Source organism: Perissodus microlepis, chromosome 13, assembly GCF_051167445.1.
Source record: "Perissodus microlepis isolate ML-2025 ecotype Zambia chromosome 13, ASM5116744v1, whole genome shotgun sequence".
Taxonomy (NCBI): domain Eukaryota; kingdom Metazoa; phylum Chordata; class Actinopteri; order Cichliformes; family Cichlidae; genus Perissodus; species Perissodus microlepis.
The window spans coordinates 7,724,046-7,741,934 of record NC_140473.1 but is presented as its reverse complement, the minus strand read 5'-3'; the positions used below and the strand labels follow the sequence as shown (position 1 = coordinate 7,741,934).

Genomic DNA, 17,889 nt, shown 5'->3' with positions numbered 1-17,889 from the left:
AGGCTAGCGACCTGCCAACGCATCCCCGAGAAGCCCAGACAGTTACTGGAAGTGACCATGGCCAGATCCCCGGGACAGGAAACACTTGGCTGGTACGTGCCGAGGTCCTGGGGAGGACTGCAGTTGGCTGCATGGACCAAACCGCCTGTTACAGACACTGTGTTAGAGAGCCAGGCTCCTTCTAACATGCCTGCTAGGCTTTTAGAGCCAGCGTAATAAGAATGTCAGGGAGCTGACAATTTACCCAGGGTGATACATCTTCACAGCAAGGGCTCCAGGCTTGACTCCAAGAGTGAGAGAGCTTGGCTCACAGGCCTCGCAGAGAGGATAAACACTGAATATCCAACTAGCTTTGCGGTGTCTCCTTAAGGGACTTTCAGATAGTTTACTTTTAAAGGAGCTGAGTTTAGTTTAAAAAGTTTCAGATGAAAACAGAGTGACATAATTGGAAAAAAATAAAGTCCATAAGACAGTAGAGAAGTATGTAATTTGGTAGTATGAATAAGACATGGCGTTTATTTAATCTCATAACTCCATAATGAGCACAGCTGTGCACAACAGATTCCTCCCGGCTTAGATAATGGGAGGTACTTGCACATTAGGTGAGCGGCGCTGACAATTCAAATCATTGTCACGGAGTGCGCTCAAAGTGTTTCCTCATCTCCGCTGAATGTTTGGACTCTGACAGGGACTGGAAGCTCTGAGCGTGTTCCCTAATATAACTCTCCGAGCGCCTATGTGACAGCACTACTTGATAATTGAGTCATAGGATATGGCGGCTAAACGTGAATATAAACAGCGATGCGATAATCCAGCAATTTTAAGTGCTATGAAGGCATCCTCGTGTGAAATGAGCGTGCAGCAGGACTCCAACTGGTCCCCATCATCCATCTATTTCAGGAATGCCGGTGCAGCCTGACTCGTCCCCGTCACACCCAGAAACAAACAGAGGCAGGCAGCTTTGTCTGTAACAGCCCCGCTTCACAGGTGGTGGCAAAATATTAGATGGTCCTTACTCTTTGTTACATGTTGCAGTGAGCGATTGAGAAAGCTGTGGCGTACAAGTGTCACTTGAGAATTCTGGATTGGTCTGTGAGATTTTTAGTCAGGACGTCTGCTGATTCTCATTAAACTATCTGCCAGCAAATGCTACGATGCTGGTGTTTTCCATCAGCGCTGACATGGGTGGGTTGGGGGTTTGGGGTTGGTGTGGGACGTGTGGTGCTTGTGACGGCAGTGGAGGCGGGCGCTGCTTAAATCTATCACCAAAGCATAAATGATCTTTTCACGGTTTTGTTTACGTGCATCCGTGATCAGGGCGGGGGTTCTGTGCGCCACCGACCTTGAAAAGCCAACGCATAACACTTCATTTCCCCATCCACTTCATCCAATGGCAGGAGACGGTGAAAGCAGACAGGGGGTTCGGCGGTGGGGGGTGGGGGTTTCCAAGCAACCTGTTGTAACATTAACAAGGAGTGAAAACAGAAACCTGGTGTCTGGCTGAAACATCCGGCCTGATCCAAAGCCATCCATTATTCCCAGTAAAGCGAAGGCTGTTCTCTACAAATGCTGCCACTACAAAGCTTTCTGTTCAAGTCATGCAAATATCCAGCGTCACCACACAGCTGGTGTACATAAACCGCAGCTAATTAAAACAAGTGATCCTAAAAAAGTATGTCTCAACAAGGAAATACTATCATTTCATTATTCTTCCAATATCCAGTAAAAATAGTAGTACATATATAACTACATATATCATTCTGAACAGATGGGTACAGTAGGCCTACAACACAGCGACAGTATCCACCTATGTAAACAACAGCAAAAGCTAAATTATCCACACTTTGGCAATGCAAATAAATTCTGAGGAGACTGCATGACCAAAGGGGTAATTGGACTTGAATGAAAAAATAAAACATATTGTGACTAGTTGTCTGTCAGATTTCCAAACCACATGGAGATCATCATGGAAAAACAAGACTATGATATTCCCCAGGCCAGCTGGCTTTGGCAAATCTTTAAAATTCAGTTTTGAGATTCATGTTTCCGAGGATCGCTCCTCTCAAATCTAGGGGAACTGTGTAACGTGACTCGTCATAAAATATTAACAACCGCGCTGGGTTCATGGTAAACAAAGAGCCCCGCGCTCGAGAAGTTGCACAGATCAGGCAGCTGTTTGTTGTGCAGATCAATCAGTTCTGTATCGGCTTTTTTGGATACAGAAACACGATGTGCACCTCGGTGGTGGATGCTATTCTGCAAATGGAAAAATTCAAGCATACACGTTGCAGCTAAAATTAATGCAGGCTGCAAACTTTACACTCTGTTTGAATATTATTTGAACTGTGCACTCTATCCTCCTGTTTAGATACACTAAAACACCTGATGAATCACTGTATCTATACATATATATACATATATATGTTTTAAATCGAGGAGGGAAAGCATTCCTTTGCAAATCATCCAAATTTACTGTTGAAGTAAAAGTCAATACCGTCATGTGTTCAATCTTTCAGAACATAACAAACATTTTCCTTCACATTGATCACTTTCACCTTGCTTTAAATGCACAACAGAACCTGCAAAATGTCATAACCTGCAAAAAACGTCTGCTCCCTGCCTAAGTAAATGGCTCCTGGGTGAGCTGCTACCAAACATGTGACTGATGTGTTATATGTACACACCTATCAAAATCCCTGTGTAAACAGCCACAGGTCCTCTACTGACATCTTGTAAACCAGAAGTCTTTGTTGTACTTGTAGTAAGGACATGTGGGAAGCTAATGGATTTCCTGATCTTTCTATGTAAACAACGCTTAGATAACTGAATATCTCCATTAACCATGTCCAACAAGTCCACATGATAAGGCGAACACAAGTGACTGGGTTATTTTCAGAGCGTGGCAGCTACACAGCAAAACACTGAAACAGGTGGTTTGGAGTAAAATCCGTCTGGATACTTTCCCCCTGTCCTTGGAGCGGTTTGATGAATTATTTGTGCAAGGGTTAATATTTTATCACGCCTGTTTAGACTCATGTTACTCGGGGGTAAAAATGTGAATGAAGACTGAGGCGGGGGATCTGTAGAGTTTCACAAGTAGGCGCCTTATGTATTATAGAAAGCTCCAATCTTAGATCTTCAGTTAAAATAGGAAACGGCAGGATTGTTTTCCCAAATTGTAGCTAAACTGGCAGGTAGACATCACGCAAAGATGCCTCTGTAATTCTTTAGAATTCCATGACAGCAACAATGAAAAATGCATATTATAAAAAATTACAACCATAGTGACCAATGACAGTTTTGCCTTCATACAATCCTTCCCACTGGCGTGTTTAGTGGGACTAAGAGAAAATCCCAGTTAAGATGTGGGCAAGACGGAGGTGTTTGTTACAGTCTGTGAGTCTGTGTGTGGCCACAGTTGTGCCGCCAAGCAGTTGTTCATATCACATGCTGTTCAGCGTGAGTCTTCAGACAGACCTGTTTGACATATAGCCCAACATTCAGGTCCTTCTGTCAACACAAAGAACACCCACACTTTTAATATTGTGCAGTTACATAACACAGGTGCTAAGTTAGTCATGCTCACAAAGATGTCCCTGGAATAAGGAGTGGAAAATGATAACGGTCCTACCAAATCAACCTCCTATCAAGAATATCTCCAAAACAAAGATGACAGAGGTGACAGTTTAGTTTGATCACACTGTACAGTGAACAGCTCCCAACATCTCCATGCCGCATAATATGCATTCCATTAAGTGGATGGTCTTGATGTCACAGCCCTACTGTATGCATGTAGAGTAGCCTGAAGTCTGCCCCCTATGACTCACATTGACAACCGCCGCCGTCCAACTTAAAGAAACCAACGCACGGGATCGGATTTGTCTTAAAATAAATAAATAGATACACAAATGTTATTCAGCAGTGTTATACAGACAGCAATCCTTTAATTTTCAGATTAAGGATTTAGGTTTTTTCTTCTCGCATTCAGCTACAGAGTGCGGCACCCATGGCGGGACGCATTCCCACTGTATGGATCTGCCTTTACTGCAGCAACTGTCCCACAGCCAGAGCCCCCATCTGCTGAGATGCGAAATCAAAACCGACTGACTCACAGAAGCATTCATATTTGCTAACCATTGATAAACTCACGTAGCAGACTCTGTAATTAATATGAAATACATTATGCAGTACTGGCTTTGCATCACACCTTAACAACTCTCAAGTCAGCTGTTAACAGAGCCAGTGGGAAATAAAAATAAAGTGTTCATGCCCTGATAATAAGAACCTTTCTTTTAAGAGAAAATCTTAAAGAAGGGCTTCAGAGAAGTGCAGCTGTAACGAGCAGGTACGCTCACCTCTCTGTGATGGTAATCCAGCGTTGTGCTCGCTGATGCAGACAGACACACTTCACTGAGCTCTTTGCGACAGCTGCTCTCCACCAGCGTCCTGTCAGCGCTTCACACTCACCGGTTTCAACTGCGTCAACACCGGCGCACTGCTCGCCCACCGAGCGCGAAGACCTCTCCTTTCACAATAAAAGCCTGAAGCTAGTCGCTTCAAAACGGAATTAACATAAAGGGGGAAGAAAAAAGTTCAACTGCTGACTTTGTAAGTCTGTTGCGCTGGGTAGATAGCTGGGAAATATTAAGCATCTGGATAGATCTAGCTATTTATCCACCTTTCTATTTAATTCATTTATGGATTGATGGATTGGCCTCGACAGAGCCCGGAGCACAACATTACAGAAGCAGTGTGGGATCATTTAGTCTGAGAAAAGAACAAAAGAGACAACATCCAAAGGAGAGCTTTGAACTATTCCCGAAGACTACTTAAAAAAATGACAAGAAAGCTCGTATAAGGGATTTCCAGCAGCATTGAAGAATAAACATAGTCATATTGAATATTAACTTTGAAAATAATTAGAATTGTCTAAATGTGTATGCCTCAATAAATGACTTTAAAGACTTTTAATTCCCATTTTTCTAGCAAAATATTAGAAAATAAGGGATGTTCTCAAGACTTTTGCATAGTACTATGTAACTATCAATCATCATCAATCAAAAAAAAATTCACCAAATAACTATGCTGTTAATAGTAGAATAATATTAATATTCACTACTGTTATCCACCTGCTACAAATACAGTTTATTATGGAATAAGTTAAACAGTTGTAAGCTCAGCATAATAATAGGGCAGCCAGTTGCTGTAGGGGTGGCTTAATACTTTTGTAGAGTACTGTATTTGACGTTTTTACAACAGTAAAGATTTTACTTTGAAAGTTTTGGCCAGAAGTCCCAGCTGTCTACACTCCATCGCACTTTGTACCTTTCTCTCCTCAAAGCATTTAAAAGGATCTATTTTAGGGTTCATTTATATTCATAACACTATGTTAATTTGACTCATTTGGTAATATCAAGTAAAAGGTTTTTACATACATAAAAAATATGTAAATATAAGCTGAAGTATACCTTTAGAGGGTAACAAGATGTGAAGCACCATCCAGTGATCAAATGGTATATCACAGCTTAATAAATGAACAGCGGCTGCGTTGTACTTACCCAGCTAAAACATATTTTTTTTTAATCACCATTTTGTCATGTTTAAAAAATTACATAAGGTCTGTTAGACAACAAAACTGTCTTTCCCACTCCATTCATGACTCAGTTTAAGAATGATACTGTACAAACATCACAGCTATGCTGTAAGTCACTAAGCTGTTGGTGGGTAACAGGAATTCAGGTAAAGTAAGTAGAATACCACAAAACTCATAATTAGCACAGGCAAAAATATCACATATTTATCTGGTAAACGGAGCAGCATTAATGTCACTTTTCAGTTAAATTACACAACAGGAGATTGAACACACTGAAATATTATAATTAGAATATCAAGAAAAACAAATGTTTGCTATTCTAATATATCAAAATTTAAACCCATAACAAAAAGAAATTAATATGCCTACTATTAATACTACTATTATGATTTTCATTAGGACACTTAATATTTATTACAATTATATTCTTTGAAAATCACACATTTATTTACAACTACAAACTTACTTTTACGATATTTTTTACAGTAAAGACATACCATAGCAAATACAGCGGAAACATATCACACATGGATCACAGGCACAGTCATGAGAAATGGATGTTTTGGTTTGGTGGACTCATACATGAGAAAGAAAAAAAATTAAATAATATATAACTATTACTCTGCATGAGTTCATCTTGCTAAACCTGATGGTTGTTTACAGCTACACATTACCTTCTCTATCCCTCTTACACAATAAATAACTTACAACTTGAGAGACCAAATTCAGTAAAAGTGAAGATGTGCGGCTCTCATCGATGTCTGCGAGGTACAGGAGGTGCTGAGTCAGTTGGCCTGTAAGAAGGTCTTTGAGGAAGTATTCGTGTCGGGCAGGATATGTAACGCTCATGGACCATCTCTGTCACCCTGCAGGAAACACACTGTTACTGTATAGGAAGGTTATTTGCACTGTAACAGTAGAGACGGTATACAGCAAAGGGTGTGTAAACTGTGACGTTTAATTTCTTATAATTATGCGTGAGAAAAACAAAACTTGAAAAGAAGATGCAAAGATAACATTTCAGACACAGTTCTGTGTCATTTACTTATCTGACACCCTACATTCAGGAAATATGAACTGTACAAGAATCACTCATTCACTGGTTTAAAATAGATTTCAATACTTTAACAAACTGCATGTTTTAGGAACTACAGTACATGAACTCTCTGATAGTGGTCACAGCTCTTATGCAAAGTTAGTTAATGTCAAAGCATGTTATTTTTTTCTATCATTCCTGAATTTAGTCATCATCTTATTTAGTTATGTAGGTGGAATAATAAACTGAATTATTAATATTTTTAACGAAATCAATAATTCTTTAAGTTACAGCCCATTAAAGAAACATTAAGCAGTTTTACATTTAGCTACGTTTTTAGCTAAAGTTAGCTAATGTTAGCGCACACACAAGTTAAGCTGTTGCACGTTTGTATCAATTTACTAAGTTGATTTGGTTGTTTTATATTCAAACACTTTGCACTCCATCACCCTTCATACTGTAACTTCTCATTTACATGTCCCCAAGACAAATATCTTTTTGATCATTTAACCTTCAGACACACAGATGCTAAGAAAAACTCTTGATAAGATCACAGTGCCATGCAATGAGAACAAATTGAAGCCACGCACGAAGAATTTAGTATACTCTATGTAGCAGCTCATACATACTTGGTGTAGGTGTTTGTTCATTTCTTTTATTTATTCTTTAAAAACTGAATAATTTAATGTCAGTCTGTGGATGTCAAATTACTTAAAATTCTGTGTACTTAAAGCAATTTTGCTAACTCTTGAGTCTTTTTTTTAACAGCACACAAATGTTGTATTTACCCACTAATAGTAATTAAAACTCATCACACACAATTACTGTATGAATGAGAAGTATTATGCAGATATTTAAAGTATAATATAATATTTCTGACATCATGTCAGAAAGCTAAACAAGCTGATTGTTTATCAGATTTTAGAGATACATTGTACTGCTACCCAGATTCTTTTTTTGAAAGAGATAAGAGACACAGAAGGGCATTTATCAGTAAAAAGGATCTGCAGCGTTTCACAGGTTCTCAGGAATTTACAGCAGCTCTTGCTACCCACTTCAGTCACTTTCATCTTTTTCATTTTTAAGTGGTCTCACTATAAGTGGTCTCACCTCTGTGTGTGGAAGTTATTTGTGTGTTTACAGAGTATAAGCATCAGTATCTTGATCACTTTCTCGCTCTGGCTTCCTCTGAAACGCACAGCTGCGAATTAGTGGTGGGTGAACATTTCCTCTTTTACATTTTTCTGTTTCACTCAGTGCTGCTTACAGATTTTTTTTTACGTGCTCCCAGTCTTTCTGTCATATTCTAACACAGTTATGATTGCTGCTAGGCACCGTCACGTAACCGTACAGTGTATTTGCTACTTTGCGTTGTTTTTTCCTATACCTGATGTCGCATAGTGCTCAGTACTACATGGTTCTGCTTTCACTTCAGTAATCTGAATTGCTGTTCTCTAGACTGACCTTTCTGGGTTCCGTGGAGGAATCCTGGGTGGAGGAATGGAAGGTGCAGCACTGCCTGGCCGTGGCGGTCGTGGTGGAGGAGGGAAACTTTCTATTGAGTCCTTTAAAAATACAATGACATATATATGTGGCCACACTTGAAATACTTCAAAATAAAACAGTCTAAAGCTCTAGTTTAACAGCTGAGTCAGTTAATGAAAAAGCTAACATTGTCACAGTTATTGGTTTAAGCAATTCATCCACTGAAACTGTCAAGAACTCCCAAATTTTCAGCTAAACACACAAAGATGACAGTTGTTGTTTTGTTGGTCTGGAGAATAAAAGATCATTGTTTTAATTACACCCTGAGGAAGTCATTAAGCAGTGTCAGTCAGGCTTCCACGATGGGTCGTGCAGTTTGAGTCTTTTAACAACAGACAGGGAATACTCATCTTACCCATCTTGCAATTAAAAGAAGGACAGAATTTGCACCAAAATCTAAGAGATTCTTTGTCTGCCTGTGCCCCAAATCTCCTTCAGCTCTGTACTTTTTCTTCAATCATGATGACAGACAGTAAACGCTAATGAAAGTGATATAGAATCTGCTTCAGTAAAGAACACACATTTATAGAACATACATTTAAATGCTGTCTGGAAGGTATTTTAGGAAATGAAAAGCTGAAGTAAGAGAGCAAAATAATAATAATAATGCAGCATCATAAGAGAAAGGGAAGTTTTAATTTGGGTTATAAAGAGTAAGAAGGAAGAAACAGCTAGCTATAACTCATGCAAATGCATTTCTGTGTGAACCTTGCAGTTTTCACGTGCCTTGAAGATGCACTTGTACCTATTGTTAAATCAAGCTCACCTCGTCAGGTTCTGTACCGCTGCTGTAGCTAAAGGTGCTGTGCGTGCTGAGTCTGTTGCTTTCGGTGCCTGATGACAAGAAGAAGCACAGCAAAAATAAAACACGTGATTCCGAGTACCTCTGAGGTTAGTGCTTGTGGTGAATTATGTTGTAAGACCACTTCGCTAAATGTGGGTAAAATATGTTTTAGGCCTTGACACTATTATACAAGATGTCTGCAAGAAGGTGTATGAACAATCAGAGCAAGACAGAGACACAGCTCATATGCATACCACCATTACAGACTTAAAGTAATCATGAAGAAGTATAGCAAGCCATTCTTTAAATCCGTTAATGTTATCAGTGTTTTTGAAAGGAAACTGCTTGCCCCTTTTGAAATTTATGTGCAAATGTTTGCTTTTTTTTTTTAAAAAAAACAGAAGAATAAAACATCTACTACAGCAAAATTAAACATTAATTTAAACCTTAAAATACTTTTGCATTTGTGGGCTAATTAAACAAACTAAAAAATGGTTTTCTTCGTAAAACATTATGACTGAATTATAACTGCTGGTGCGACATGTAAAAACACAAATAAAGTTTCACAAAACGTCTCATCCTTTATGTATAACAAAACTACAAAGATGGGAAATAATAATAACAAAGTAAAATAAAATACATACACTGACATTCGAGAACATTAAGTAACATTAAGCAGTAACAAAATCACTAGAGCCATGTAACTTTATCATACAGAAAAAGTCTGTTTATTACAATTAACCTAATATTTCAAGCTATAATCTGACTACTTTATTTCGTGCTTTCTTATTGAAAACTTTTAAAATGAGATCTCAATTAAGATTTAAAAAAAATGTGAGACTAAAATACATTTTGCTTTTATTTGCCCGCAGGGCCACGGGTCGGACTCAAACCCGCGCCGCGGCTCTCTTGCTGTGCAGCATGTGGTTGCCTGCTTACCCACAGAGCAAACACGGCACCCTTTCTTTTCTTTGAAAAACTGTGACTGATGTGTTGAATTTCTGTTTTGATATAAATATTTTTTCAGCAAGGTCTGCTCTGTCCAAGATCTAATTAAACGCTGGTTTATTAGTAACACTGCCTCGTACCATCTATGTGAATATTCTAATGATCCCATCTAGCACTTTTTCCTTGAACCACAGCTAAAATTGACGCATAGAAAAGACAGAATGATCAGATCTGGCGCTCAAACGTACCTCTCTCTCCAACTCAAAAGTGGAGGCAGGAAGTCAGACTACAAGCACATCACTTTTTCAGTGACTTACATATGTGTATAATTTACATTTCTCCCAATCTGCACTCTAATGGAGTTGCAAAGAAAGCCACACAAAGAAAGACTGAAAGCTTTAAGTCTTTTTGTTTAGTACTTGATAAAAGCAGAAAGTAAAGATAAGCATTTGGACTCACTCGATGTGCTGGATGTGCTACCTGTCTTCCAGCTGCCTCTCTGGATAACCTGAGCCACAGGAGGAGGCTGAGCCGTCGCTCTGGGTGTCGACTCATACACAGCACACTCTAATGTCACACTGGTGCCCCAGAACGAGTTTCTCTGAAGGGGTGCACTTATCTCATACTCTATGGGAAAAGACCAGATTAAAAAGATAAGCTTTTTTGACAGCAATGGCATGCTATTTTTCAATATGTGTTTCTCACCAATGAATCCTAACAGTATTACATAATCAGCGTATAAACAGTGGAAGGTATACAATGTGTTAAATCTGCGTGAACCTGATCTGATTCCAAATGAGAACATAAATAATTTTACCAAGTTCCTTTCCTGTCTTCTCTCTCTCTTTATGACGTCTGGTGATGCTGTTTCGTAATGTCTCCAGATTTTTCTCGAGTAAGAAAAAGGAAACACAAGCATTACTTTTATTGCTTAACCAACAATCAACTCCTTAGAAAACCACAAAGTTTGAACATTAGATCTACCTGCTGATAGCGTATGGAGTTTGCCCTCCGCTCATGATCAACCTGCCAAGCCTTAAACTCTTGGACTGCTTCGTCCACAGTAATTTCTCCTACTTTTACCCTCTCTTGCAGAGATATGAGCTGCCTCTGCCCTGGGGTCTTCATCCCAGCGTAAGGATCATATGCAGGCGTGGGGGCTTCCACTACAGGCCGAGCTGAATGGGAGGAAAATAGTGTATAATTTATTCTATTATTAATTTATAAGCAAAAACCTTTGGAACATAAAATATTGTATTAGTTTCATGAAAGTCTTACAATAGTTTGATGTATAATGGTAATATGGGTGCGAAAGCAAGCCCACTAATATTTTTTATTATTTTAAATTTTAAATGTCTTTACATTTCTGATGTAAATATAAACAACTACTAAATCCTAAAAACTAAAAAAATCACAAAAACAAAAATAAGACCTCTTGTTATGTGTTGATGACAATAGTTCAATAACAGTACTGTATTTTTATTTATGATGAGCAAACCAGTTTAAAATCAGACCCATAATCAGTGCACACAGCTAACCAATCCTAATGCAGTATAATAATACAAGACGATAATACCAGAGGATGTAATTGACATGTCAGTGACAGTAGTGGACTGTTGCCTCACTGCAAGAAAGTTCAGGATTCAGACTTTGCATGTTCTTCCTGTGTCTGTATGAGCGCCCAGAGCCTTTGGGGGCTCCCAGATACACGCATGTTATGTAAATAGGCAACTCTAAGCTGGCTGTAAATGTGCAATGAACTGGTAACTAGTCCAGGCTGCACCTTACTTCCTGTCAGCTGGGGTTTGCTCAAGGTTTCAACTTCACTTTCATTTTTACCATTTAAAGTTAAATATTCAAATGAGGAGCGAAAAACAAGAACGCTTCTGCCGTACGGGCCACGTACATTTTTGCTCTTCCCGTATCACATTTAAGTGTCTGCTGTGAAAAGGGCCTATTAATGTCAGAAGATCACATGAACATTTGTTCTCAGTCACCTACCCACTCTGACACCAAAAATTCCCCCACCGCACAGTTAGCTGTAACCACTGAGTCAACTACAAAGGTTACTGGTTTTGACCAATGTGGTAGTATTAAAAGCCCCGTGCCTCACAGAAACATGCTACAGCACTGTACAAGACTGATGATAAGTAATCAAGATGCAGATAAAATAAAGGCACTTTTTCAAAAGCGGTTTACCAAATGAAACCATGACCAGTTCTAAACTAGCTTTATATAAGTGAAAAAAAGAGAAAACAGAAGCATAACAGACTATAATGATTAAATGAAAAGAAAATTATTTTTATTGGGATTTACCTGCATGATATCCCATGTCCTTTGCTTTATTCTCAGATGTACCTTTATCTGAAAATACTATCAAAAAAATAAAAGTTACATATTTTTGACACATTTGTGATATAAAAAAATATAACGTAATAAATAAAAATAAGACTGCACCATACCTCTAGAAATATACGTCGTAGACTTTTCAAGCTCAGTGTTATGCTCAGGCCTGGGGATAGGGGCTGGTGGACGGTTTAGGACTGCTGGGTTGTAAGTACTATTTGCATCCACAGTATCGTAGATATCCTCTGGACAGAGGTTGTATGGATCTTCCTCTTCCTCAATTTCATCTAAGCTATTATGATCAACTTTTTCCTCTTCCTCACTTTGAAGAGGTTCATTGTCCTTCTTGACTTCAGTGGCATTTGGTTTTGCTAAAGGTAAGAGTGTAACCACATGAAGCACTCAATGCCATACAGGATGCAATATTATTTAAGGAAATTATTTAAAACTTCAAATGTATACCTTGAAAGAACTTCCGAAGCATAGCTTCCTCAGGGTTCTCATCTACTGCAGTCATCACCTCATCTTGAAACCCCCCCCAGAAAGAACCAATACAGCACCATCATCATCTGCTGCTCCCAGTTTTGCTGTATGAATTATTGTTGGAACAATAAATAAAATAATGCGATACTTACAAAAATCCTCTGCACATTCAGGGTTGATCCCCAGCATCGACTCATATATATCCTCTGAGCAACCCGAGTATTTCATCATGATATCTTGAGAGTTAGTGGACATCAACTCATATACCTCTGCACTCTCGGCTGTGTTGATAGTGTCCTCAAAGTGACACTTGAGCAAGTCTGCAGTCTCCTGGATTTGTTTAAATGCAAAAGACAACCAGACGCTAAGTACAATTCGTGAAAATGCAAAGAATTGAAAAGCTTTTCTCTGTGGACTTACAACAAATTCATCCATGAACTGCCTGAGATCATTAAAACCACTCTTCTCTGCAAGCGTGTTTGGGTAGTCTCCATTCTTGTTCATCACACTGTAAGCCTGCAAAGCTCCAGGACACTGAAGCAGAATGGTGGTCAGCTTCTTCAGGCCATACTTGGCTGCAAAGTGGAGTAAAGTAGGAAGCTCCTCATTCCGCTGATCTGAAGCCCACAAAAAGGCAAACAGATAGAACCAGTTATATATCAGCTGCTCACACTTTCTGCTTTTTATCATAATCTTTGAATTTAAATGAGAACTGTTAATGGTGTTATTGCAAAGTGGAAGTATTTGGGAACAACAGCAAATTTGCCTCAAAGTGGTGGACCACATAAAGATGTAGAGCAGGGTGGCTGAGAGCTAAGGCCTACAGTGTATAGAAGTCACCAACTTTTGTAGCTATCTAAAGCAGCGGTGAGTAGCGGTAAGTTCCAAGCCTCCACTGGCATTAACATCTGGCCACAAACTGCGCCAGGAGCTTTATGGGTGGGTTTCCATGACCGAGCACCTCCTGTAAGTGTAACATGTAGGTGGCCCAGAACTTTTCACCATATAATGTATGTGCGATAACAGGAAGTCTTCTACAATTTTTTTTAGCTGACTCGCCCAACACCAAATAAATCATGTGTTAAACTTACATGCTGACATATTGTCTTCCTCAATCTGTCTGATTCCAAACAGCTGAAGACCAGTTGAAGGGATCTTGGATTTTAAAGAGTCGGACAACATGCTGTCCAGTGATTCTGTTGCATTGGCTGTTATGTTGAATGCCTGGATGTTCAAAATAAATAAATAAATAAATAAAGCTTACACAAGCTTTTACAACATTAATCTAGCACAACGATGCTATTTAAAGCGCTAAATAATGTCTCACCTGGCAGATGAAGTTAACAGGATCTGTAGCATTTTCAAGATACCGACTGACTTCACCCATGCTGGTGTAATACGTAACAGGAGTCAGGCTGACAGACGACTGGCCAGTGTACATAGTGAGGGACACAATTCCAGCATGCATATCTAAATGAAAATAAAGAGCAAATTAACAATTACGGTGATTTCAGATTAAAGCTTTCAACATAAAAGTCCTGTGACTTCCTACAGATACTTGCCAGGTGCAGTAACACTTATGGTGTATTCATTCTCCACGGTGCCTGGCACCCTTTTTGCAGGTACATTTTCAGATGAAAACTCCACCTCTGGATCCGACTGATCATCTATTTTCTCTTTGAAAATGATAAAAAGTGTCTCCTGTTTCTAAAAGAAAAATGGAAAACTGGAATAAAATTGGCGTGTTGGTAACACTTTACTGATATCAAGAACTAGAAGATCAGTGTAAATGGTAAATGTATCTCTGTGTACCTGTCATACAATGTAATACAGAAAACTGGATTTATTTCAATGAACCAAACAAACATTACATTTGAAATGCATTTGCAATTACTTACCCCGCACAGAACTCTGTTTGGTTGCACAGTGAGACAGGTGATGTGCGTGGGTGAAGTTATTTCCTGACTTGCTGATATTACTGCGTTCGCAGGCTCTTCATCCTTCGGGACATTTTCTTCATACTCTTTTGTCACCACATCCTCTGTTTCATCAGTGCTAGGATTTTCATCTAAAGCTGGTAAGACGTACACATCGTCTAGGGCTACAGGAACTTCACTCTCACGTTCAAGCTCCACTCTTCTGCCTTTAAATTAAAAAGAAATCAAATGTATTACAAACATCTTTATTTTCCCTTTAAATTTCTACAAATTGCACAATTTTTACATCTGACTAGATGAAATCGCCTTCTTTTAGTTATTCAGAAAATGTCACTACAGCACATCCAACTTTCTCACTGAGAGTTTCTGTTTTATGTTCCAGCTTTAAGATAATTGACAATTGTTATTTTTATTTAATATCCTATTCTTTGTGGGTGCAGTAAAAACTGAATTAATTATGTTTGCTTTCTGGGCATCGAAAACACTGTACAAAAGAGAACATTTTACATACTGTCGGCTATTGCTTCCAAAATGGTAGAAACATAAACACCAGGCTCATCCTCTGCGTAGAGCTTCCTCCAGCTTGGCCAGTCTTGGAAAATCTTTGTCAATAGTTCGTCCTCAGACACACCACATAAAAAGGCCACCACTCGGTGAGGAGGATAGAGAATTCTCTGAAGTGCCTCCTGTAGTTCGTGGTCACAGAGGATGTCAAGGAAAACCCCTGTGAGGAGCAGCACGATGCTCTTGCAGCTTTGGAAATATTCAAAATTATATCCGTGGAGCTCATCGGCTGTGCTGATTGCATATAGCAAAATTGACCTTTTGTGGAATTTGCGAGAACTTTTCAAAATCTGGTGCAAATATGACGCCCATTCCTGTGCCTCAGTGGTGTGCAGAATTAACAGCTCATATCTTGAGAAGGATTCAGGATGTGCTGAAAAACACAACGCATTACAGTGTGATTGTACGCTCAAGAGATGTATGCAAACACTCTCCAAAGCAGGTATCCAAAGCATAAAACCTGCTGACCCAGCCTGACTGCACACAGTGAATCACAGTTCTGCTCAAAATACACTAATGACATGACACTAGCAATATTATGTGCTGAGTTCCTTGTTGCAGCAGATTGTGTTTGCCGTGGAAATGCTCCACAACGTACCAGCTGTCCGGCTGTGGAATGTCAAGGTGACTGTGGCTGGGGAATGAATGTCTGATCTGTTTGATATTTCACTGCAGAGCCAACAAGACGTTGTGCAAACATTGCGCTGTGTCAACACTGGTCAGAGTAATTTTGTTTGACTCATTACAGTGTTTAATCAGGTCAAGCTCACCTCTGTACACGCTACCTAGGAAAGAGCACCCACACAAGCATTCGCTTCATCGGAGCAGCTCACTAATGACAGGGCAGTGAGCCCTTACATCGTTTTATTAAAGGACCGATAACATGAATGATTTAACTTTACATGTGTTGGAAATACTACATTAATTCAAATCAACCATACAGGATGCCTAAGATGCTTGCTTCCTCTTTTTAAAGCGTTTTAAAACAGTTTGCCTTGAATTTTCTGGTAAATGAAGCTCAATTTAAATGAACACATCATTTCAAAGTCAAACAATGCAAAAGAGTAAACTATGTGTTAATAATGAAGGTTTCAGTACATCTTGTAAACTGTAGCACTAACTAGCTGGTGAAAAAAAAGGTACACACGACGGGTCGTATTACCTGATTCAGTGCTTGAGATGGGTTCTCCCATGGTCTTGAAGCCTCAAATCAAATAAATAAATAAATAAATCACCTCAAAAGGATCATCATTTGCCCAAATGTTTCTCTTCAGTTCGATGAAGTTTACTGATGCTTCTCTTCTCATCAGCTGAGACTACATTAGCTTTCACCAGCTACAGCTCGTTGCTCAGCAGTATTAATAGCAACACTTAGTTTCCTGATTTTGGTGACTCTGCCCTACTTCCTGAAACAGTTGAAGAAGTGAGAAACGCACCACTGTCATGACAGAATGTGCAACATGTCGGCAGTTGTTTTTGGCTGCTTTGTGTATATCTGTATGTTGTAAACAGCAAAATATTCTATAGATGAAACACAAATGAAGATAACGAGGGCTTAGCTAAGAATTTGATGTGTTGCATTTTGGGACGTGCAGAAACGACACAAAACACTTGATGTCTTTTATGTAGGCGACGCTTTAGATTCGCCTTTGTTCTTGGTTTTCGTGAAGATTGTACACCCACGCACACAAACGCACACGCACACAAACACACACACACACACACAGGAAAACATCAATTCACCTGTTATGAGCCACATCCTTCTTCTGTTTTTTCACTTCCTTACCAAGGTGCTGTCTATCTAGAGAGTTTTAAGGTCAGAGTGATTGTGTAAAATTACAATTCTTATAAATGAACATGCTTACTTCAAAAGAGTAGCACTGACTCTACAGTGGGGCTAACATCAGAGCTAATGCTATACATTTGTGGCCAATAAAACTTACTTACTAGTAAGACTTACTACTGTAAACACATCGTTTCTGTGTTGCAGTTAACTTTAACATGCATAAGACTAAAGTGACAACTTCTGCAAAAAGTGATGCACACCTTAAAAATGTGTTGTTCTGTGATACTGTGACACCTTAAAGCAACACTGAAAGTGCAAAACTGAAAGCTTTCATTGCTGGCGTCATTACACAGACATGTGAAGGATGAATGTGAAGTTCTAACACAATTCAGCCTTACAAAATTACTTGTGCCCTCAAATGCTGACACACACAGGGTACATCCTCATACAGCCACATGCTAAATATTTCTTAAGTAAAACAGAAAGCACATGACAAACGTGAATCAGTCACTGATCATAATGAATCACATGTTTGGTGTAACTGTTACTCAGTATTTGAAGTTCCAGTTCCCTCGTAAATGTCAACTATTTGCAACACATGGTACCACACTGACACAACCACTAGAGGGCAGAAGACACTAACTTAACATTAGATTGTTGTCCACCTGTCTTTTTTCCTATAGGCATGGATATGTACTTGGTTAAAAAGACTGTGGTGAGTTTGGCATAAGTCATAGAGATAGTTTCCATATACAGACAATCAAAAAAATTTAAATAAATAGCTGTATGAGCCTTTAACAATAATGTTTATTTGCTATATGCTTCTTATTTGGCAGGGATATTTGCAGTCATAAGACCATTGGTGGA

General features: G+C 39.1%; 2 protein-coding genes across 3 annotated transcripts in view; both read right to left on the bottom strand.

The window, feature by feature from the left end:
- The window catches only part of sorbs1 (sorbin and SH3 domain containing 1), a 41,703-nt gene extending 37,255 nt beyond the window's left edge, over positions 1-4,448 (bottom strand). For both annotated transcript variants that reach the window (XM_084947812.1, XM_084947810.1), the window contains exon 1: positions 4,356-4,448. The gene's annotated coding sequence lies outside the window, so the exon portion shown is untranslated. The remainder of the gene's footprint in view (positions 1-4,355) is intronic.
- Positions 4,449-4,454: 6 nt separating this feature from the next.
- On the bottom strand, positions 4,455-16,841 carry pik3ap1 (phosphoinositide-3-kinase adaptor protein 1). The gene is made up of 17 exons (XM_084947813.1): positions 16,399-16,841; positions 15,184-15,609; positions 14,634-14,878; positions 14,298-14,442; positions 14,063-14,205; positions 13,827-13,959; positions 13,156-13,352; positions 12,888-13,065; positions 12,715-12,777; positions 12,369-12,623; positions 12,223-12,279; positions 10,891-11,084; positions 10,724-10,796; positions 10,366-10,533; positions 8,941-9,008; positions 8,094-8,194; positions 4,455-6,459 (listed from the first exon to the last, which is right to left on the bottom strand). Exons 1-17 carry the CDS (start codon positions 16,427-16,429, stop codon positions 6,345-6,347), a joined length of 2,592 nt encoding a protein of 863 aa, XP_084803939.1. The 5' UTR covers positions 16,430-16,841; the 3' UTR covers positions 4,455-6,344.
- Positions 16,842-17,889: the final 1,048 nt, after the last annotated feature.